Source organism: Zygotorulaspora mrakii, chromosome 8 (assembly GCF_013402915.1).
Source record: "Zygotorulaspora mrakii chromosome 8, complete sequence".
Classification (NCBI taxonomy): Eukaryota; Fungi; Ascomycota; class Saccharomycetes; order Saccharomycetales; family Saccharomycetaceae; genus Zygotorulaspora; species Zygotorulaspora mrakii.
The window spans coordinates 122,523-144,814 of NC_050726.1; the positions used below are offsets into that span (position 1 = coordinate 122,523).

At 43.6% G+C, this 22,292-nt stretch overlaps 13 protein-coding genes and 2 non-coding genes across 15 annotated transcripts; 8 read left to right on the forward strand and 7 right to left on the reverse strand.

Moving 5' to 3' along the window:
- Positions 1–76: 76 nt before the first annotated feature.
- UIP5 (Uip5p) lies at positions 77–1,351 on the reverse strand (the record flags this gene model as incomplete). Its single annotated transcript, XM_037290577.1, has 1 exon — positions 77–1,351. The coding sequence occupies one exon, from the start codon at positions 1,349–1,351 to the stop codon at positions 77–79; it is 1,275 nt and encodes a 424-aa protein (XP_037146472.1).
- Positions 1,352–1,738: 387 nt separating this feature from the next.
- Positions 1,739–2,563, forward strand: SHB17 (sedoheptulose-bisphosphatase; the record flags this gene model as incomplete). Its single annotated transcript, XM_037290578.1, has 1 exon — positions 1,739–2,563. One exon carries the CDS (start codon positions 1,739–1,741, stop codon positions 2,561–2,563), a length of 825 nt encoding a protein of 274 aa, XP_037146473.1.
- Positions 2,564–2,899: 336 nt separating this feature from the next.
- On the reverse strand, positions 2,900–4,063 carry UTH1 (SUN family protein UTH1; the record flags this gene model as incomplete). Its single annotated transcript, XM_037290579.1, has 1 exon — positions 2,900–4,063. The coding sequence occupies one exon, from the start codon at positions 4,061–4,063 to the stop codon at positions 2,900–2,902; it is 1,164 nt and encodes a 387-aa protein (XP_037146474.1).
- Positions 4,064–4,226: 163 nt separating this feature from the next.
- HG535_0H00750 (uncharacterized protein) lies at positions 4,227–4,856 on the reverse strand (the record flags this gene model as incomplete). The annotated part of the gene is made up of 1 exon (XM_037290580.1): positions 4,227–4,856. One exon carries the CDS (start codon positions 4,854–4,856, stop codon positions 4,227–4,229), a length of 630 nt encoding a protein of 209 aa, XP_037146475.1.
- Positions 4,857–5,109: 253 nt separating this feature from the next.
- Positions 5,110–6,309, forward strand: HG535_0H00760 (uncharacterized protein; the record flags this gene model as incomplete). The annotated part of the gene is made up of 1 exon (XM_037290581.1): positions 5,110–6,309. The coding sequence occupies one exon, from the start codon at positions 5,110–5,112 to the stop codon at positions 6,307–6,309; it is 1,200 nt and encodes a 399-aa protein (XP_037146476.1).
- A 273-nt stretch (positions 6,310–6,582) lies between these two features.
- ASF1 (nucleosome assembly factor ASF1) lies at positions 6,583–7,440 on the forward strand (the record flags this gene model as incomplete). Its single annotated transcript, XM_037290582.1, has 1 exon — positions 6,583–7,440. One exon carries the CDS (start codon positions 6,583–6,585, stop codon positions 7,438–7,440), a length of 858 nt encoding a protein of 285 aa, XP_037146477.1.
- Positions 7,441–8,374: 934 nt separating this feature from the next.
- HG535_0Htrna10A lies at positions 8,375–8,447 on the reverse strand. Its single transcript has one exon. It is a non-coding gene; the product is annotated as a tRNA-Ala (tRNA).
- A 783-nt stretch (positions 8,448–9,230) lies between these two features.
- Positions 9,231–11,039, reverse strand: GAP1 (amino acid permease GAP1; the record flags this gene model as incomplete). Its single annotated transcript, XM_037290583.1, has 1 exon — positions 9,231–11,039. One exon carries the CDS (start codon positions 11,037–11,039, stop codon positions 9,231–9,233), a length of 1,809 nt encoding a protein of 602 aa, XP_037146478.1.
- Positions 11,040–12,174: 1,135 nt separating this feature from the next.
- Positions 12,175–12,246, forward strand: HG535_0Htrna9D. Its single transcript has one exon. It is a non-coding gene; the product is annotated as a tRNA-Asp (tRNA).
- A 178-nt stretch (positions 12,247–12,424) lies between these two features.
- Positions 12,425–13,585, forward strand: KAE1 (tRNA N6-adenosine threonylcarbamoyltransferase; the record flags this gene model as incomplete). The annotated part of the gene is made up of 1 exon (XM_037290584.1): positions 12,425–13,585. One exon carries the CDS (start codon positions 12,425–12,427, stop codon positions 13,583–13,585), a length of 1,161 nt encoding a protein of 386 aa, XP_037146479.1.
- A 49-nt stretch (positions 13,586–13,634) lies between these two features.
- On the forward strand, positions 13,635–14,660 carry SPC34 (Spc34p; the record flags this gene model as incomplete). The annotated part of the gene is made up of 1 exon (XM_037290585.1): positions 13,635–14,660. The coding sequence occupies one exon, from the start codon at positions 13,635–13,637 to the stop codon at positions 14,658–14,660; it is 1,026 nt and encodes a 341-aa protein (XP_037146480.1).
- A 214-nt stretch (positions 14,661–14,874) lies between these two features.
- Positions 14,875–17,082, forward strand: HG535_0H00820 (WD repeat MDV1/CAF4 family protein; the record flags this gene model as incomplete). The annotated part of the gene is made up of 1 exon (XM_037290586.1): positions 14,875–17,082. The coding sequence occupies one exon, from the start codon at positions 14,875–14,877 to the stop codon at positions 17,080–17,082; it is 2,208 nt and encodes a 735-aa protein (XP_037146481.1).
- A 365-nt stretch (positions 17,083–17,447) lies between these two features.
- On the forward strand, positions 17,448–19,103 carry CCT7 (chaperonin-containing T-complex subunit CCT7; the record flags this gene model as incomplete). Its single annotated transcript, XM_037290587.1, has 1 exon — positions 17,448–19,103. One exon carries the CDS (start codon positions 17,448–17,450, stop codon positions 19,101–19,103), a length of 1,656 nt encoding a protein of 551 aa, XP_037146482.1.
- An 87-nt stretch (positions 19,104–19,190) lies between these two features.
- Positions 19,191–19,790, reverse strand: DID2 (Did2p; the record flags this gene model as incomplete). Its single annotated transcript, XM_037290588.1, has 1 exon — positions 19,191–19,790. One exon carries the CDS (start codon positions 19,788–19,790, stop codon positions 19,191–19,193), a length of 600 nt encoding a protein of 199 aa, XP_037146483.1.
- Positions 19,791–20,035: 245 nt separating this feature from the next.
- Positions 20,036–21,763, reverse strand: GZF3 (Gzf3p; the record flags this gene model as incomplete). Its single annotated transcript, XM_037290589.1, has 1 exon — positions 20,036–21,763. The coding sequence occupies one exon, from the start codon at positions 21,761–21,763 to the stop codon at positions 20,036–20,038; it is 1,728 nt and encodes a 575-aa protein (XP_037146484.1).
- Positions 21,764–22,292: the final 529 nt, after the last annotated feature.

Sequence of the window (22,292 nt, forward strand, 5' to 3'; positions counted from 1 at the left end):
ATGTTTAAAAAAAAGTTTGGGCTGTATAGAATAAGTAGTGTATGCTAAAGTAATATTTCTCATTTGATTTCGTTTCTTATGGTAAAATGTTCCTCTTTAATCGTTTGGCATGTTTCAAACTAACTCGAATATAAACAGAAGCGACATAAATGATGGTTGATAAAATGCAAAACACAATCAAAATGCTTACAAATGAAATTTTTTTTGTTTTTAATGCTTCAGTAGTATTTTTACCGATTTTCAAATATTTTGGTTGAGACTTTAACATTTTCCACTTTTGAAAATCGTCTCTCTCCAATGCAACTCTATCTTCATATTCAGCAATAAAATATTTGTCTATTTCTTTAGCAAAAAGTAGCGAATCTTCATTGGTCTCATCGATATCCTTCCAGTGAAATTCGCTTGTACTAATGTCGAAAATATCCACTGTTTCTGAGTAATCACCCGTCAATGCACCAATACCAATGAATCTTTGCCCATTTTTGGGGTTTTTAGGTATGATTATATCTTCCTGTTGGAAAAGCTCTATCCAAAAGGAGCCCTCTTGATCGTATTGGATATCAACTTTTAAAAATTTTATGCTTTCTAAATAAATTATTCTTAATCTGGTTTGGTCACCACGAATGATACTCTGCTTCAAGCGTAAATCCTTATCATTCAGCTTCCTAGCAGAAGTATATATACCGTCGGAGTCAATATCATATGACTGCGTGGAAGGTGAAACGTTCAGTATCGCATCCATAAAGGGAGTGATTTTTCTTGAATGTGGTAAGTTTTGATACGTATCGATGATTAGTGCCATTCCAGGTAAGTTAGCTGGGAATCCCATCATCTCTGTATTTCCGGCAAAGATACCGCCAGAGTTCAGTTCGTACTGCTTGCGTGCATACGACGAATGCAAATCTTGAGTAATGAAATCTTTGTCTGGAGTAATGACAATGGCCATACCATCGCCCATTACATGCTGTTTTCGCGAGTCTATCACTCTACCATTCGTGGGTGATATTCTGAACTCGACAATAATTTCAAGGTTGTTCATGGTATTATCTCCAATTCCATTCGATATTACTATTCCGTGATCATTTGTCTTGCCCTTCTTGGTAAGTCGTATGAGCTCTGTATTGCGTATTTCTGTGGATCCTCCGACGTGCCAAAATCTATTAATCGCCTCCAGGTACGGAACGGATAGACTAGCCTCTCGGTTAGGAATCTTTACTATATGGGACTTGTCCGAGTCACTGTGAGTTCTTGTCGAGCTGTTGGCAAAGTAACGAGCACCAAAATTAAACGTTATGAACAGCAGCGTAACGACTACACTGATCAATAACTTCAGCGAAGTACCTTTTCTCATATTACCTTCCGGTATCACTCCCTCGGTTATCCCACAGTACACTCTACCAGGGTGCAGGTTGTCTCGTTGAGAGACGCTTCCCAGGTGCCAACTTGCTGTTCCTTATCAGTCCACGTTGTAATGAGCGCCAACGGAGATAAGTAAGTCACTCAATACAATTTCTTAAATCCAATTGATGAACGATATTACCTCTATCTTCAGCCATTGTTTCCATTTCATGTAGTATGAGAAACCGAGGCTTTTCACGCACATCGCGCAACCGCTGATGGATCCGACGATCAACAAAAGTGCATTGCATTGCATATAAAGTAGGAAGGTGAAGATTAATTAATTGGACTTTATTGGAAGTTAAGTCATTTGTTAAGCGCACTAGAACTATAGACAAGTATGGGCAGCACACCAACACCAAGATGTATTATTGTTAGACATGGTCAGACCGAATGGTCAAAATCTGGTCAATATACAGGTTTGACCGATCTGGCATTAACACCGTTTGGTGAAGGGCAAATGCGTAGAACAGGAAAATCTATTTTCCAGAACAAATTCATTGATCCAGATCACATCACATATGTCTTCACTTCACCAAGAACGAGAGCGAGACAGACGATTGGGTTTGTGTTGGAAACGCTTACAGAGCAGCAGAGATCGAAGATCCGGGTCGTTGTGGATGAAGATTTGAGGGAATGGGAGTATGGTGACTACGAGGGTTTATTGACCCACGAAATCATTGAGTTGAGAAAATCCAGAGGATTGGACAAAACAAGGCCATGGAATATCTGGAGAGATGGTTGCGAAAATGGTGAAACTACACAACAAATTGGATTGAGATTGTCTAGGGTTATTGCCAGAATTCAGAACCTACACAGAAAGCATCAAGCAGAAGGAATCGCCTCCGATATCATGCTCTTTGCTCATGGACATTCATTACGTTACCTGGCTGCATTGTGGTTCAAGCTAGGTGTAGAGAAAAAATGCGAAACTGACTGGGAGAAAAGTGAACTCAAGACCTACAACGATGACACTGTTCCATACATTGCACTTGATAAATACCGTCATTTGATTGATAATCCAAACTTTCTATTGGATGCAGGCGGAATTGGTGTTCTGTCGTATTCTCATCATAACATCGATGAACCTGCTTTAGCCCTAGCTGGTGCTTTCGTCCCTCCAGCAGAGGAAGAGTCTCAGCACGGTGATGTACCAAACGTATAAAAGATACACTTCAATTGTTTTTAATTTTTTGTATTCGAATAAAATTACTTTTTATACATCTATAGATGGGTATCATTGATACTGGAGGTGCCAGCATTTAAAGAGAAAGGACTAACCATGTATAAAAAATACTTTGGGAAAATGTCGTACTTGCGAAGCGATGGAAAAAAAAAACAACGAACTAAAGTTGATAAGCAATGTGTAACAGTTAGCAACTATCACAGTTAACTGAAATTTGAATACCGTACCGTGTATTGAATGGGATCAAATTCAAAATTCAGTTAAAAGAAACGTGCAATGAAGATGATAAACCAAACGAATTTAGTGAAAGAAAAATCAATAGAAAACGAATTCTGCACTACCAGAAGTGACAGAAACGGTACAGCCGTCAGAACCTGAACCTGAGTAAACACCGTTTTCCAACTTACAATCACCGTTGATACTAGATCCCTCAGTAGCTACTATTTTAACGTTGTAGTTTGGTGGTGTATTGTTGTTTGGATTTGGAATTATAGATAAGTAGGTGATACCATTGGTGTAACCGGCACCCAGGACAACTGGAGCCCAGTTTCCTACACCGGAGCCACTTGTACCCCAGATACAGCCATCTTCAACAGAAACACCTGCATTGTTGACGTAGTACTGAGTTGAAGTTTTCTTACCTTGCCACTGATAGTAGGAGTCCTCATTGACACAGGAAATTGGTTTGGAGGAGCCAGCGCCAACGACTGTTGGGATGACCATATTTTCGGAGCCAGGGTAATCAGTTCTACAAAGAGCGATTGAATCAGAAACCTGGTTAACAGCACTTGCGGAATTTTGATCCCATTCACATAAGTATTTGGAGTTCTGGTTGGAACGGTACAGCAAACCGTCCTTACAGTACAAACCACCGACCGATCTACCGTCACTTGGCTGTTCTGATGGCCACTGCGTCTTGGACATACCGGCTTGACAAGCATACGAACAGTAGTGTCCGTCCTGGCACGAGGTGGCGGTGTTACCGTCCATGTTCATGATGGACGCCCAACCGTCTAAACCGACCCAGTCCAACGAAACAACACCCTGGCCAGATGGGAGCTGGCTACAAGGAATGGTACCATCCTCGAACTCCTTGTCTGGACCCGAGAAGTCGGATAAATCACCGTCAACACCGCCGGCTCCTGAACCTGAACTTGAACCGGAGCTTGAACCTGAACCGGAACCGGAACTGGAACTGGAGGAAGACGATGGCGCAGCGCTCGAAGAAGTGACGGGCGCAGCGCTCGAAGAGCCCGGAGACAAGGTACTCGTTGGGGCAGACGAGGCCGGCGCCTGCGTCGCAACGGTCGTGGAGGCACCGCCGTTGCCCTGGATCGCGTTACCGTTGCCGTCCACGTACTGCGTAACGTAGACCACATCACGTTTTTCGCGGTGGTGCTCGTGGCTCCTCTTGACCGTAGGTGCACCTAGCACCATACCAGAGGAAGCGGATAAAAACAAAAGCGTGGATAACTTCATTGCGTCGACGATCTGAATAAACAAATGAGTGGAAAAGACGACAGGATGCGAAAGGAAAGACAAACTAGTTGGCGACAAATGAACGAGCAAATGAATGAATGAAGGAGTGACTGGATGAATGAGTGTGTAACGACTGATTCACTTGTGCTGCTGTTCAAAAATATCACGGAGAAAAAATGAGTGGATGCTTCCTTGAAGTCTTTGCGAGTAGTTCTTGTGTATATCTATATACCTGCCACGGCCCAGAACCCAGGGTGATCTGGACACGAAACTGAAATAAGCTTTGCAAGAGCACACAAGTCGATACGGGAGTACGCCAGTCGTTGCACTTACTGCCCGTTGCACTCACTGCCCGTTGCACAAGTGGTAGTGAATTGCAAACAACGAACGAAACGAAACGAAACGATACGAAACGCTGCGAAACGCTGCAAACTGAAACCGCATCCATCCTGAAACTCCTCTGACCTCTGCTGAGATCCGTGGTGTGAATCGATTGGTAATCAAGTGAAAATTTTACCATTAGCGTCTTTTTGCCCGTTGTGGTAATTCGAGATCGACACAACGCGGAAATCGTGACGCAGTTTTTCTTCGCCGTGCAGCGTGCCAAGAAAGCGGATGCAGGCTGTGGGGTGCGGGTGCGCGAGTGCAGCGGATGCAGCGAAAAAGGGAGCTGTCCGGTGAGCAGGCCGGACAGTGCGTCGTGCACGGGTTTTCTCTTGTTACGCCTCCTGGCGCGTTTTGGCACACGGCGCGGCACGCTGCACGAGGGCGTCTTGTTGACGCGGAGACGCATTCGGAGATCGCGTGTGTATTCCGCTTTGGGAAAGGTGATTGGGCGCGGTCCGGGTGTGTGGGTGTGGGCGTGAGTGTCCGGGAGCGGGAGGCGTCCGACCTGTCCGGTGGGATGTTGTCCGGCCTGTCCGAGATGCCGGTGGTGAAACTGAAGGGGCAGCGATGTCTAAAGGAACTCAACGTCAAGGCATGGTCGCCGTATGGGCAGGAACGGTCTGGTGTGAGACCCGCTAGAGACGTATAAGGGGCGTAGGATGACGAGGGTCGGTATCGTTGTCAGCGGGGCGGTCTGTTCGTTAGCACTCTGTTTGAGCCAGTCGGTCGCGCTCGTCGTGCAACGGCGGGCCGCTGACAGGGCTCGCAGCTCGAGCGGGCACGAGTCGTCGGCGTTGCTCGTGGCCGGTTTGGTGGCGCTGTTCGTCAGTGGGCTTGCAGAGAGAGTGGTTCAGGTGACGCTGCTGCCGCTCGTGATGGTTGTGGTGATGCAGAATAGCTACCTGTTCGTGAACCCGCTGGTGGCGACGTTTGGGCTGGGGAGCGCGTACTGCAAGGCTCTGCAGCTGGCGAGCGCAGGGTTCGTGGTCAGCGGCGTTGCGCTTTCCACGTTGGCGGTCAAAGAGCACGGCGTTCTGACCCACACCACGGAGCAGCTGCTGCGGTTGTTCCAGCGCACTGCCATCAAAGTTTGGGTTGTATCCACGTTTGCGTTCGTGGCGGTTGTTCTGCTGTTCAATGCAGTCCTGGAGCGCAGGCAGCAGGGCGGGGCGGCGGTTGGCGCGAAAGCTGGCACGGCTAATGGCATTTGCTGTGGCCTCGCAAGCGGTTTCATCTCAGGGCATATGTTACTTTGGTTGAAATGTGTGACGATGATCTTAGAGCGTGCCGTGTTTGTGGATCGTGATTTTATGAGGGTTGTGTTTCATTGGCAGTTCACGCTGCTGTTTGGGTCGGTTGTCGTGCTCGTTGCGTTGTACCTTGTTGCGTTTATGTATGCATTGAAGTTTTGGAGTCCGTTTGTTTTGAAGTCTTTCACCACGGCTGCGGTAAGTTTTACCGCGCTGGTCGACGCCGTGCTGATGTTCCACGACGTGGATCGCATGTTGTTCCTCAAAATGTTCCCCTTCATGTTCATTTTCTCGATATCTGTCTTCATGCTTTCGTATACCGAGCAAAATCATACACTCATGGCCGATGAAGAAAACCCGCTCGAGCCTAACCGGACAAAAGCACTCTCTTATGCTTCGTTGAGACCTCTTTCGATGTATTCCAGCACCTCGCTGACTCATGACAGGTCAACAGACTCCAGGCAGTCTATAATAGTGGATGAAACCACAGATGATAGTAACTACGTCTCATTCCATCGAAGTAGTGAGTCGGAATACAACGGCAATGGGTCTAATAAGAAAAGGCCGCTCTCTTTTGAACAGGAAGAATTGCTGGCAAATCTCGCATAACAGTCATAATAGTGCTAATAGTAACCATACTAATGATAATACTTATCTAAGTACATACATACATTTATCCGTGAATACATACATGATTTAAACTTCATATGCTTTTCATCTCTCGCATGTCGCGTAAATTTGGAACCGCAACGCCAAAAAGCTCTGAAAAAAAAAAGATAAAATCACCTTAAAAAGTGGATTACATACTTGGTACTCAAATACACAGCTATAGGAATCAAGACTCAAGTATTCTTCAGCGGAACCACCAGATAAAACATCTCGATGTCAATAGTATCTTTGTTAGGAATAAAAGTGTTAAGTAATCCAGCAACGTTTGCGGATCCATACGAGTTTGAAATTACCTTTGAATGCCTGGAACCTTTAAAACACGATTTAGAGTGGAAACTTACTTACGTTGGTTCTTCGCGCTCCTTAGAGCATGATCAAGAACTGGATTCCATTCTGGTTGGTCCTGTCCCAGTTGGCGTCAATAAATTTATCTTCACAGCAGATCCTCCCTCACCTGAACTAATTCCTGCTTCCGAACTGGTTAGCGTAACGGTAATTTTGTTGAGTTGTTCTTACGATGGTAGAGAATTTGTTCGAGTAGGGTACTATGTAAACAATGAATATGATAGTGAAGAGTTGAGAGAGAATCCACCAGCAAAAGTACAAGTAGAACACGTTGTAAGGAATATACTTGCAGAAAAGCCTAGAGTAACGAGGTTCAACATTGTTTGGGATAATGAAAATGAAAGCGAAATATATCCACCTGAACAGCCAGGAGTGGATGAAGAGGAAGAGGAAGAGGAAGAGGAGGAAGAGGAAGAGGAAGAGGAAGAAGACGACGACGAAGAGGAGCCGGAAAATGAAGATGAGGAAGATGCAGCCGAAGAAGATGAGGATGATGGAGATGACGTTGCTGAAGATGACGTGGAGGATGAAGATGACGAAGAAAAACTAGAGGCTGACGAAAAATCTGCCATAGAGAAGCAAGAAGAAGAGGAAGCTGATGAGGAACGTGCAGAGGAAGCAATTGATGCGAATGATCAACACGCAGAAGAAGAAAACGACACAGAAGACAACCCAAATAATCTTGATGACCTACCTGCTGCAAAAAGGCTGAAAACTGATGTGTAAAAAATAATATGTACTTATAAACACTCCCACATATCGTTAATTATTTGAAATAGCTTTGTAATTTTCTCTTGATATGCCTCCGCATTTGGTTCAAGTCTCGGAATCATTTTATCAGGATGCCAATATATCCTTTCTCTTTTCAGCAGGAATCTCATTTCCATTTTTAGGAGAACGCAACTACGCAAGTAAAAATTTCGTACTCTATCTCCTGTTATTTCTTCAATGCCGGCATCGTATATACTACTCTGCTTCATTACAGGTAATCTAAAACAATTTTCCTTTTCAGCCTTCCAATAATTCCAAATAGAAGTATCTACACTGGAAATATCCCGATTTTGCGGAAACCTATCGAAGGCAAATTTGTCGATAAATTCATCTTCACTATCTTCTTCATCTAAGATTGTAGGAGGAGAATTCTTTTCTGCAATCCTTCTCATCCAGTCCTCATACTGTTCCTTTGTTCCAACAAGTCGATACCCGTCTACCACCTCTCCGTATTCGTAATGCTGTTCGGTATTCACAGTATCTCTTGTGCTATTGATTTCTTTGTGAAGTGCTGCATTATCCTCGGTGCTCTCGTCCTTTGTGGGTGACTGGTCTTGCACGTAGAATATGGTTGCTGCTGATTTGCCATTCAAAGTTTGCTCCGTATTGTATGTACCAGCTTTACGTTTTGTTACTTTGTTGGGACGTTTTAACAGTACAGGAGCAGGCTGTTTTTTCCTTATAAATACAGGCCTAACAAATTCTATTACGTCTGATGATTCGCTAGAGCTACCTTGATCGTAGGCGTTCTCATCCAAAGAGTCCATAGAGACTTCAGCATGGCTATCAACCACTCTGGGGAGGTTCCTTTTATTTACAGCGCAATCACAACCAAATGTTATCTTGCAAATATTTGTACCAGCTTCGCTGGAGCGAGAAAAAAAATAAATGGACAAGTCCGGAGTCGAACCGAAGACCTCTCCCATGCTAAGGGAGCGCGCTACCAACTACGCCACATGCCCATATTTATTCTTGTGTCAAATCAGATTTTAAGCGATTTTTCTCTATGTTTTTACGTTCTAAGGATATGTTGATGTGCAAATACTATTTAGAGAATAGGATTAATATAATCGGAGTTATTGACATTATTTTGCTTCTACATGAGTGATAGTATTGTGATGTTGTTGAAATATAAATCTGTTGAAATATAAATCGAGGTTGTAAGATATATTAAAGAGATGACTTATAAGAATCAGAAAGAGACAATTGGTCTGTAAAACAAAATAAACGAAGTCAGATGAAACCCTAACAGAATGTCAATCGATACTGGAAAGATATCGGATGATAATCTATCGTGAGACGTTTACAATTCAGGGTTTCATTGGAGTTCATTTTTCCTGCTGTGTCATTCCAAAGATTTTTATTTTATAGTCTTTCAGGTCATCTCTTTAATACATCTTTTTTTTTCTCCTAATACCAAACCAAATCTCAAACAGGAATAGCGTTGCCTTAGCAGTTCCGAAAGACCTTGCAATTCTTTTGATACATCTCCCGCACCATCAATCGGAAACACATTATAGTCAATGATATGTAATTTAATGGAAGGAAAATAAACTACAGTACTATTTCAACGGCTCCTAAAATAACTAACTCCGAATAAATTAATATTGTTTTCTCGTTATATTATGTAATTACAAAGTGACAGTCAACTACAGCGATTTTATTTGTTTTATTTTTATTTCTTGCATATATGCGCTCGAATGAACGCATTCACACCTCAAATTTAATTTCAAAGTATATCTTCTTTAACACCAGAATTTCCAATATCTGTACCACCATTGTCTTGCAGCAATAGCAGCTTTTTCTTCTGCAATTTCTTGTCTCAGTAGATCAAGATCAACTTCTCTTCTACCTGTGTCAATATCCATATCCTCAGCCTTAATGTACAATTTCCAATTTCTCCTCCAGATCTTGTGGCCAATATAGAAGGCAATAACGATTGGGAAAGATAGATATGCCTCAAAGAAAGCCTCTGCATTTGGTGTATCACCCAATGGGAATATAGCAATGTAAAATTGAGCAATCAGCATCAGTATACACATGAACATACCCCAATAAGAACCAACAACACCAGCTGGGGAGACAAATGGCAGTTCATCTGTGGATCTACCTTGAGCAGCCAAAGCTCTTCTGAAACGAATATGACATAGACAAATTGCTGTCCAAGTAAATAGAGAAGATAGACCTGATAGAGCTAACAACCAATTAAAAACATCACCTTCCTTTGGAGATTGAGCAACAAAAGCAATCAAACCAAAAGCGGAACTAATAATGATACCAACCATTGGTCTACCTGAACGGTCAATGTAAGAGACAATCTTTGGCAAAAAACCCTGTTCAGATAAAGCAACTAGAGTTCTTGAACAGGAGTAAATAGCAGAATTACCAACAGACAAAACAGCAATCAAAATAACGACATTGACAACACTTGGTAGACCTCTGATACCGTGGGTAACAATAGCAATAACAAAAGGAGAGGCTGCAGCATCGACAGAAGAAGCACCAATCAAACGAGGATCATCATATGGAACCAACATACCAATCAGTAGTAAGCAGATGATGTAGAATAAAGTAATTCTCCAGAAAACTTGCTTTGCTGCACCTGGAACAGACTTTCTTGGGTTTTCGGCTTCAGAACTTGCTAAACCAACTAACTCACTACCAGCGAAAGAGAAAGCGGCCGTAACAAAGACTGTACACAAACCCTTGAATTGGACACCATGATTGGGGCCCACAAAAGCTCCAGGGTGGTACCAGTATCTAGCGCCTATGTAGCCTTCGTTACCTGGACCACCACCACAAATCAAAACGATGGCAAGAATAATGAAACCAATAATCGTGATAACTTTGATGATCGAAAAGACAAATTCTGCTTCACCATAACCTTTAACACCGAACAGATTGATGACCACAATGACAACCCAAAACAACGCAACAAAACCATCACGGTATTTAGGATCCGTACCCCAATAGTTAACAGTAATAGACGCAGACACGATTTCCAGCGGTAGAACCACCAGCCATTGCAACATATAATTGAAGTTGTTTGCAAAACCAAACGATTCATCGATAAATCTGGTGGCATACGTGGTGAAACCACCAGAAACAGGGAACACAATAGCCAACTCACCAACTGCCATAACCATACAGTAAATCATAGTACCAGTCAGCCCCCAACCAATCAGAATACCCGCGGGCCCAGCTGTTCTCAGAGCCGTACCACTACCAACGAAAAGACCCGTACCAATGGCACCACCGATGGCAATCATCTGCAAGTGTCTATTCTTCAAGTGGTGCTGCAGAGGCGATCTGGCCGTCGCAATCGCGATTCTCTCAGCCTCCGTCAAATTTGGGTCCAGCTCCGGGAGCTCAACTCTCCTGAACGAGTCCACAAATCTGCCGAACGTCGTCCTGCCATCGCCCGAGCTATCTGGCTGGTGCGACCCCGACGACGAAGTCACCGGCTCCTGCGCCAAATACTCCACTTCCACATTTTTGTCGCCCTTTTGGTAGGTAGGACTCTGACCCTTCTCGTCTCCGACTGAACTATTCATCTCCAGCGCTCGATGTATGTTCCTATAGTTCTCGTTGCTGCTCTGCACCGAAACACAACACAAACCCCGAAGTCAACCACTCTCCCCACCGTCCATTTCCAGGAAACACAACTGCCTTTTTATACCCGTCACAGACCCACCACGTCCTCCCCGATTGCGTTGCTGCCGCATTATCAACAGCTACACCTGAATCTGCAAACTCTCACGCCCGGATCGCACAGCCCATCCTGCCCAACCGCTGCACTCCTGCTGCAATCCTCGCATAGTCACCGATCTTTTTTTTTTTTTCATTGGAGATAACAGAAACTGGTCTTTTTTCAGACTTTCTGCCTTACTATGCTCCCGTCCACACCACACCGAGTTCCCGCACCGATATCAGATCAAATGTGCCATGTTCCCCTCCAACGATAAGCTGAAGCAGGCGAACAACCCGGTGCCACACACTGCACGCTGGACCTGTTTCTTCATTCGTTCGTCCACCGAGCGACTCGTGCTAATCGTGCCAAGATCCACTTTCTGACCACCACCAGCGCGCACAATGCCCGATCGTACACCTCTCCTAGAAGCCCCAGCAGCTGCCCCAGCGACATTGTGGTCTGAATAGCATATGCCGCTTCATTGCATTAGTATTTGCAGCCGTATTTCCAAGTTCATCTGTGGATACGTACGTTGTGTCTCAGGGCGGGCTTGCAGTTTCAGTTAGATAAGAACGTTAAAAGAAACAAACGTCCTTGTAACGATACGTGATATGCGATATGCGATATGCGATATGCGATATGAGATCAGCTGTGTATCAGCTGTGTATCAGTCTTGCGTCAGTGTGTGTCCGTTTACGGTGCATCGCCCTTAGCAGCACCAAACGGCGCCAATGAGCCGTGCGCGCCAAACTGCCAAAATGATGCCTTACGGAACGTCCACGGGAGGAGGGGGGCGAGAATGCCAGGGAACAAAAAGGTGTGGGTGGGTGCCGTCTCGTGTGTGGTGACAGGGAGTGCCGAAACGGGCGGGTTTGGGGATCGGCGCGGCGCGGTTTCTGAGATCCAGGCGCCGTGGAGGGTGGAGGCGTGGGTGGAGGCGTGGGCGGAAGCACAGGGCGTGTGGGCTGGTGGACGGGAACTGCCTCAGGGTTCTCTGATCCGCGATAGTTTAATGGTCAGAATGGGCGCTTGTCGCGTGCCAGATCGGGGTTCAATTCCCCGTCGCGGAGAATTCTTTTTTTTTTCGTAGTTTTGTTTTTCGGGTCTCGCCGTGGGCACGCTGGGCCTCTGGGACCTCGGGGACCTCGGGGACCTCTAGATTTTGCAGTTCGCAGATGGCTAGTTGATGAGGTTGGCTTACGGGCGGTGCTGTATGGGGAGGTCGTCAGCACGCTCTGCATCCGGATCATGGTCAACCTGAACGCTGTTGCACCGGGAGGTGGCAGGGAATACTATGTGGCACTGGGTCTCGAGGGCTCGGCGAACAAGCTTGGCGTGGGCGTCGTGAAGCATCCAGTGGTGGGAAAGCACGAAGGTGGCGACTTCTCGTACGACTGCGAGTCGCAGATACTGTCGAACGTGCGAGACACGTACATTACGCCGGCCGGCGAGGGATTCCTGCCGCGCGATACCGCGAGACATCACAAGAACTGGTGTGTCAGGCTGATCAAGCAGGCGTTGGAGGAGGCGGGCATACAGAACGCGGCCAAGGACCTCGACGTGATATGTTTCACCAAGGGACCTGGCATGGGCGCGCCGTTGCATTCAGTGGTGGTGGCGGCGAGGACGTGTTCTCTGCTCTGGGGGGTTCCGCTGGTCGGTGTGAATCACTGCGTGGGGCACATCGAAATGGGCCGGGAGATAACGAAGGCGGTCGATCCGGTGGTACTGTACGTCAGTGGAGGGAACACCCAGGTGATTGCGTACTCGGAGAAGCGGTACCGGATATTCGGGGAGACGCTTGACATCGCCATAGGCAACTGTCTGGACCGGTTCGCTAGAACGCTGCGGATCTCGAACTACCCGTCGCCGGGCTACAACATAGAGCAACTGGCACTGAACTGCAAGAAAAAGGACACGCTGCTGGAGCTGCCATACACGGTCAAGGGGATGGATTTGTCGATGAGTGGCATACTTGCGTATATTGACAATCTGGCAAAGGATCTGTTCCGTGACAACAGAAAAAATAGGCAGCTGTTTGATCGCGACAGCGACGAGGCGAAGATATCCGTTGAAGACTTGTGTTTTGCGCTGCAGGAGAACTTGTTTGCGATGCTTGTGGAGATCACCGAGCGAGCAATGGCCCATGTGAACTCGAACCAGGTCCTGATCGTGGGTGGTGTGGGATGCAATCTGAGGTTGCAAGAGATGATGCAGCAAATGTGTCAAGACCGTGCGAACGGGCAGGTCCACGCAACCGACGAGCGATTCTGTATCGACAACGGGGTAATGATAGCGCACGCGGGTCTGTTACAGTACAGGATGGGAGATTTTGTAAAGGATCTCTCGGAGACTGTCGTCACCCAAAAGTTCAGAACAGATGAAGTCTATGTAGCATGGCGTGAGTAGAACTCGCATATAATGTTTAGAACTATAATATAGGTTTAATATCAATGTGATGTATTCGTTCTTCTCTGTGCAGCGTCAAGGCTGCGCGTTCCGTGGATACATGAGGAAAATCAAGTTCAAGACAACAACACACAACCATAGCTCTATGAGAGGAAAGAAACCTGCTGTGACGCTGTGGAAAATGTCGGAGACTTTGGACTTGTGCATTGAAGAAATCAATCGATCCATTGATTCTATATCGACTCTATATTTCAAGCCACCAGGCATATTTCACAACGCGGTTGTACGAAACAAAGATAAAGGACAAGGATATGGCACCATAATAACCGAACTTATCAGAGATTGTAATCCAAAAGAAGAACTTTCACTATTCAAAATAAATAAAAGTAATGGAGTCCCTACCAGAAAGGATGGTAAGGGAAGCGTCGTTGACTTTCTTGCCGAAAGGGACAAGAATGACAGAAGAAATAGACGTATTGGTTTGCCCGATCCTAAACCGGTAGTTAGAGTGCCCAAAGAATTTTACTTGAAGAGACATGACGAAGCATTGCGGAGTAAGCGTCCAAAACAGAATTCCATATATTTTGACGTTGAGAGTTCCAAAATTCCCAACGATTCAAATGTGTTTCGACTACTGATATCCAAGTTTCAAGACACGCAAATAATAAATCTTCTTCACGCCTTGCAAAATGGTAGCGTTACAATGGACACTGCTTCAAATGAGATTGATACAGAGTTTCCCCATTCGAAAAGACGCAAAACCATATTCTTGGATGATTTCCCCGTAAAGTCAATTTTGGAAGTATTTGAAGAAGTTGCCAATCAATGGCCTCTATCGGTATACAAACAAGCGCATGCCAAATATTCACAGGATTGTACTGTTTTAGAAGAGGAAATCGAAATTTTGAAAACCGAACTGCAATTACAAGAAGATCAGTTGCAAGCACAACTAAACATCAATCAATCTTCCTCGCATGTTGTCACGAAACTCATACAGAAGGAGCAAAATGATATACGAAAGTTAGAAAAAGAAATGGATCTTTTACAGAGTAGCTTAGAAACTCAGTCGGATTGACCTACTGTAAAGCTAGTGCCGTATTTAATTGTTTTACCACGCTGATTTATATATTTGCTTTGATAGGATAAAATATCGTCTTTTTCGATCCGATATTGGAAGGGCAAAAAAAAAGTGAAATAGTAAATAAAGGCGAATTTAGATGATTCATTTCTTGCAAAAAGTATACTGTTTCCTCCGGCGAGTCATATCACATCTCAAACAGGTCTAGAGGATGGCCACTGAAGACCAAATTTCACGGCTTAAGAGAGCTATCTTTACGACAACCGCAACACTTTTTGGATCCCAAAATGTTGAAGATACAATTTTATCATATAGCAGTCCGTACAAAAGAGCTCTGCATCAAGCTATAAGTAGTTTGGGGTCCCAGGGGTCTTTAAATTCTTTCAGAGGAGTTAAAAAAAATCCGCAAGAAGCGTTTCAAAGTCTGAATGCCTCGATGAATGGTAAGAACTTCTTCAACAATAAATTCACTGATTCAAAAACAAGTTTCAAAGTGCTGAGTTATATAAGTGATGACCTTCTCAATGAAATAGAGAATGAGAATTATGCTTTTATGGACAAGAAATTGCTCAAGAACGGTGGCGAGAAAGGAGGTAAATCGAAAAGTTCGAAGCAAGAGCCTTCGCTTTTTCAAGGTTTTGAAGCGTCCCTCCCCATCATAAATGAGGCATTAGAAAATAAAATGATGATTGAATCTTCTCAAAGTAATTTGAAAGGTATTTCACATAACCCCCATGAGAATGATAACGATGAAAATTTCGATATTAATGAATCAATTTTGCTACCACATGATTTTCATCCAGAGAAGATTAATGATTCTTATTCTTTAAAGTATCTCAAAACGCTTAACAGTCAAGTTACAGATAATCTGGACCTTTTAGAGATTCAGAAGAAAATAGCAGCAAGCGAAATTGGAGAATTGGATCATAGATTGAATGCTTTAAAGTCCTTGAGAGATTCAACGTTCAAGAAAGTCGCTAAAATAGAACAAAATGAACTGGTTTTGGAAAATCATTTGAATATGATAAATGAACGAGTCTCTTTTTTGAAAGAATATGGACTCGAAATAGATAGTGGTGCAGACTCAGATATGCCATCAACTCCAATGAGCCCACAAATAAATACTGATAAAAATGATGAATCGAAAAGCGAGCCAATGATCAGCGATAGTAATGATAATTCTGATGAGACCAATGGCATCCAATCTGTTTTTTCCGTGAATGATAGTGACTTCACATCACCTATGATGAGTCAGTCCATTTATAAGAAACTGAAGATAAAGAATCAGACCCCATCTAAAAAACTGCATGATTTTTATCATGACTACAATAAGAAGAGCAGGAAAATTTTCCCGACTCTGCAACAATATTACAATCCTGGTACCAGGATGGCTAGATTTGAAAAAGCACATGAAGATGGCATCACTTGCCTAGATTTTGACGTCCCATTCGGTATACTAAGTACTGCAGGGCACATGGACCATTGCGTCAAGATTTGGGATTTATCTCAACACAAAAAGATTGCAGAGATGTCCGGTCACATGGCAAGTATAAGTTGTATGCAAATGGATAGGAGATATAACATGCTGATTACTGGTGCAAGAGATGCGCTCCTGAAAATGTGGAATCTCAACTTAGCCACACAATTGTATCAAGAGCAGGCAGATTTGAAGCCAAGCAGCGAGTCGTCGTGTGTCTATACGTTTGACTCTCATGTCGACGAAATCACGGCTCTCTCATTTGATTCTGGACATTTGGTTAGCGGGTCACAAGACAGAACAATTCGTCAATGGGATATGACGAGCGGTAAGTGTTTGCAAACAATAGACATCAGTTTTGCCGGTCGTGTAAGCCAAAGTCATTCACTGAATAATACTACAATGCTAACGTCTATTGACCCATCCCCAATCATTGGGGCCTTACAGTGTTTTGATGCCGCTTTGGCAAGCGGTACAAAAGACGGCATTGTACGATTGTGGGATTTAAGATCAAGTCAGATCATCAGGACATTAGAAGGTCACACAGACGCCGTGACATCACTTAAGTTTGATTCAAGAAATTTAGTCACCGGTTCGTTGGATAGAAGCGTTAGAGTATGGGATCTTAGAACGGGTACATTAGCGGACGCTTTTGCCTACGACTCGCCCGTTCTCTCCTTAGATTTTGATACACACAACATTGTAGTGGCGACGGGCGAAAAGTCTGCCAAGGTGTTTGACAGAAGCGATGGTAAACAATGGGATTGTGTCGAGAAAGAAGACCAAGACGCCTCATCAAACTCTGACCTGAATTCCTCTAACATTCCTGAAACAATTATGGCACCTGCAAGCACCTCTTCCACTGTGCAGTTCCTCAAGTATAAGGATGGTTATATGGTAGAGGGTCGTGATAACGGAGATGTGAGTACTTGGGCAATCTGATAAGAAACTCTTTATCAGGCCTCAACCATGAATCGCTTCGAATTCTGTTTTTTTTTTCATTTGCGCAAAATCATCATATATTGGCAGAATTTCAATACTTCACAAAAGCTATAAAATTATATTCGTCGTGTATATAGGCATCTTATAATAATCCTTCAATGCATTTCTATCAATGAGGATCATTGATCAATATCGTTCATATATTCGTATTTTGCGACTTTCTTGATTTTTAAAGTGGCGAACTCTTGAAAATTTAAGCAGGCATTAGATGCGATGAAATATTGAAACAAGTACATTGAAGTTATCGTGAATTAACTCTGCGAATTGACAATTAACATCGATCTCTTCGAGCCGCTATACTCAGTATGAATTTCGGAAACCAAACGCCAACTATTGTGGTTCTCAAAGAGGGTACAGATTCTTCTCAGGGAAGGGGCCAGATCATATCAAACATAAATGCGTGCATCGCAATCCAAGAGGCATTAAAGCCAACTTTAGGCCCTCTGGGCTCGGATATATTGATCGTCAATTCTAGCAAGAAGACGACAATTTCCAACGATGGTGCCACCATATTGAAACTGTTGGATGTTGTACATCCAGCAGCTAAGACATTAGTTGATATTTCGAGAGCACAAGATGCTGAAGTCGGTGATGGTACTACAAGTGTTACGATAATAGCAGGTGAGTTGATGAAAGAAGCCAAACCTTTCCTGGAAGAAGGTATCTCGCCTCACATTATAATGAAAGGCTACAAAAAAGCTGTTACGTTAGCTACCGCAAAGATTCAAGAGATCTGCGTCGATATTTCCGATAAAGAGAGCGAAAGCAGAGAGCTACTGGAGCGTTGCGCAAAAACAGCAATGACTTCAAAGCTTATTTATAAAAATGCAGACTTTTTTGTCAAGATGTGTGTTGATGCCGTGCTATCGCTAGATAGAGATGATCTAGATGACAAATTGATTGGGATAAAAAAGATTCCAGGTGGATCTATGGAGGAATCGATGTTCATCAATGGTGTTGCTTTCAAAAAGACGTTCTCATATGCAGGTTTTGAGCAACAACCGAAAAAGTTTCAACACCCAAAAATTCTTTGTTTGAACATGGAATTGGAACTGAAGGCTGAAAAGGATAATGCAGAGGTTCGTGTTGAGCACGTTGAAGATTATCAAGCTATTGTGGACGCAGAATGGCAGCTAATTCTGAATAAATTAAAACAAATTGAGGAAACGGGATCCAACATTGTTCTTTCAAAATTGCCAATCGGAGATCTAGCAACACAATATTTTGCGGACAGAAATATTTTCTGTGCAGGTAGAGTGGGCGCTGCTGATCTGGACTGTGTGATTCTAGCTGTCGGTGGCTCTATACAATCCACTACAACAGATATCCGCCCTGAGTATTTGGGAACTTGCGACATCTTTGAGGAGATCCAAATTGGTTCAGAGCGTTATAACATATTCCACGGTTGCCCAAAGGCCAAAACATGTACCTTACTACTTAGAGGAGGTGCTGATCAAGTAATTGCCGAAGTTGAAAGATCGTTACATGATGCGATTATGATCGTCAAGAGAGCTCTGCAAAATAAGCTTATTGTTGCTGGCGGCGGTGCAGTAGAAATGGAACTATCTAGATATTTGAGAGACTATTCAAAAACTATTGCAGGGAAACAGCAACTAGTGATCAATGCTTTTGCTAAAGCGCTGGAGGTTATTCCAAGACAACTATGTGAAAATGCTGGTTTTGATGCTATAGAGATTCTGAATAGATTAAGAATGGCTCACAGCAAGGGTGAAAAATGGTACGGTGTTGACTTTGAAACCGAAAATGTCGGTGATAATTTCGTGAAATTTGTATGGGAACCTGCTCTAGTTAAGATCAACGCTTTGAATAGTGCTACTGAGGCTGTAAACTTGATTCTTTCGGTTGACGAAACAATTACAAACCAAGAAAGTCAACCAGCCAATGCCGGTATGGCCCCACCCCCTGGTGCTGGTAGAGGAAGAGGTCTACCTATGCATTAAAAATGTAGATAACAATTCTCTCTAATTTCTATATATATATAGAAGCTTATTAATGCACAAATAGAAAAATAGATGCTAAGTGTAATCCTACCCTCTCAACGCGCGCAAACGTTGGGCCAGTTTATCTTCCTTTTCTTCATTAACTTCAGTTTGCTTAATTTCAGGCAGACTATCTACTTTGGCACTCTGTCTCAGTTCTAGGCCATTTTCATCGGCTACTTTGTTCATGAGTTCGTCAACTTTATCGGCATCAACAATAACGGCATCTGAGCTAGTTCCCATATCCTCATACACGTTTACACTAGCATCTAGATCTTCAAATTGCTGCTCAAATTTATCCATTATCATCGTGATCTGCTGCAAATTCATGCTTTGTAAAGCTTTATCCATGCCGCGACATACGGACGCCATAGAGCCAGAAACTTGTCTCATAGTTACAGCTGTTTGTACCCTTGAAGAAACCGAATCAACTCTTGATGCCAGTTTTAGAAGCTGTAACCTTTCGTTTTTCTTTCTGATGGCATTTGAGGCGTATATTCTTGCTATTTCTTCGCTTTCATTCAAAGCTTTCTTTAATTTGTTAGCTTCCTGCTTCTCTTCCTTGGAGGCCCTTTGCGCTTGCTTCTGTAGTTGTCTCGAAGTGAACTTCAGTTGAAATAAGGTGTTCTCAAGTCCAGCTGCAGACATTTGAATTTGTTATCGAGTGAACTGTTAACTACTCTTATCGTCTTCTTCTTTGTAGGTTTGAGGAGACTTCGTTTTTTTCAATCCTCCTTGAGTGATCGCTTAATTCAAGAAATTAGATTAGTGTCAGAGCTATTAAACATGACCTCCGAAAAAAAAAAATAAAAAAAATACACACGCTACAGACTCGTATGCCCATGCTAGCTCAATGCCGTTCTCTTATAGTAAGTAAGGTTTGCTAGAATAACCTAATGTTTTAATGCTTGAATTTCAGTATGCAAAGTTTTGCACCTCTCGTCCAATTCGAAGATGTGTCTTTTGTAAAGGTCAGTGACCAATTCCAACTCGCTGATTCTTGTCTTCAACTTGATTACTTCTTCTTCACTTCGCAAGGTTTCACTAAGGGGGGTTTCCACATTCTCACTTTTGCTTGAACTTTTATTATGATGATCATTACTAAAATGTTGTAGCTGCTGTTGTAGTTGTGATTGTGGTTGTGGTTGTGGTTGTGGTTGTGGTTGCTGTTGCAGTGGCTGATGTAGAGTAGATTGTATTGGTGTAGGCAGAGATGTGACGGGAGGAGGGGGTGAGACATAGCGTTGTGGTATGGAAGTATCTCGTACCAATGAAGACGTACTGCTATGAGTGGTGAGTGCCGCATTAGGAAATGTATTAGGTGATGTTGCGGAGGGGCTATTCCTCTGATTCAGAGAAGCGTTATTGGTATTGTTTTCATTGAGTACATCATTGATCGACGTTACATGGTATGAAACTTGTTTGGCAATTGGAGCATTTTGTGGAGCCATAGGTGGTGAACCAAATCGGTCATTCATCGAACTAGAATTTAAGCTTACGTTACGAGCACTGTTCGCATTTAAATGAGGGCTTTGATTTGCATTAGTATTCACCCCTGAATTGCTTTGACCCGGGTTCACATCCCCTAGCAGACACGATAAGTGCGGTAATTGGGTGGCCGATGCAGCTTGTGAAGCAGACGGCGACATAGTTACGGAGGACATGTATTCATTTTTGACAGCAGATCCTCCACTATGCGCCTTAGGTTTCAATTCAGGTTTCGAGGAATCACTAGACATCAAAATTTCCAACGTTGTAGCTGCAGATCTAATGTCTTTGGATTCTGATGACGACAACTGATTGCCGTCATTGATCTTTGCTCTTTTGATCCGCAGTCCATTTCCGTCGTTGTTTTCAGCCCCGCTACCCTCTCCATTAACAATTCCATTCCCACTCCCATCATTATTTGCTTGTACGTTACCGTTTCCATAGACTGTCTTACTACTCTTTTCTACATTATTTATCTTTTTGCGTTTCTTATCATCACTATGGGACCTCTTGTGGCCCTCTACAATCCTTGGACTTGAAGGTGTGTTTGAGTGTAAATGACCGGGATCGTTATTGTGGTGGTTGTGAGTACCTTTCCTATTTCTCGATTTTATAACATCTGTTTTCAAGCTGATTGGTCTTGGCCTACCATGCAATTTGAGGAACAAACCGCAAGCATTACAAAGAACTGCGCCATTTTCGTCTCTTCTCCACAATGGAGTAGTTACCGTGAAGCAGTTTTTGCATACAGGTCCAGTGTTACCACCCTGCTTCATATTTAACAGCACAGAGTTTGGTGAGGATGTTGAGGAGGAGTTATCACCACCACTTGCCTCGCTTCCAGAGCTTGCACCATTGGGCGACTGCTGAGTCGACGACGAAAGCGTGACATTCTGTTTACCATTGTATGGATAAAATATTTCGCCTGGCCTACTGCCATTCCCATTGGCATTGCCATTGCTACCACCTCCATTACTGCTACTGCTGTTAGTACCGTTACTATTTCCGTTTCCATTTTTACTCCCATAGCCCAGACCACTCCTTAATGAGCTTTTATCATGACTGTTCCGAGCATCCTTGCCCTCCAATCTTTCCGTCAACGAAGAAATCATCGACGTCGTGGATTCAGTCATCTTTGCCAGTAATAAGAAAGCACTGTTGCCCTACACTATATACAGCGATATTGCTCTTGTTCGTTTATCTTTATATCTACCTCGGCAAATAATGCGATCAAACCACGATAAGAAAATTTTTCAATCTGAAAATTATTTGCAAAGAAAATTTTTTTTATCAAGACCAAGCACAGTCAAGTGTAAATGACTACGCAAACACATCTTACGCACCTATCTGTAATCCAACACCTAAATTTAAGTGGATTTATATACTGTACTGCTATCTGAATAAAGCAACACACAAGAGCTCTTCTCATCTTCCCACCTGCTCGCACTCTATTTTACTCCTTCCTCTTCACATTCTATGCCCCTATCGCAGCCACATTAACCGGCCGTCCACAGCGGGCGGATCATCCCTCCGATGACCATCCTCGTATCGATAATCTTATTGAGCAATGCGCTGCTGCACTGCGATTCCTCCTTATTCTATTATTCGCGAATTCTCTGCGACGACTTGTGCTTTTGTTATCTTATCTTTGATAAGCCCACG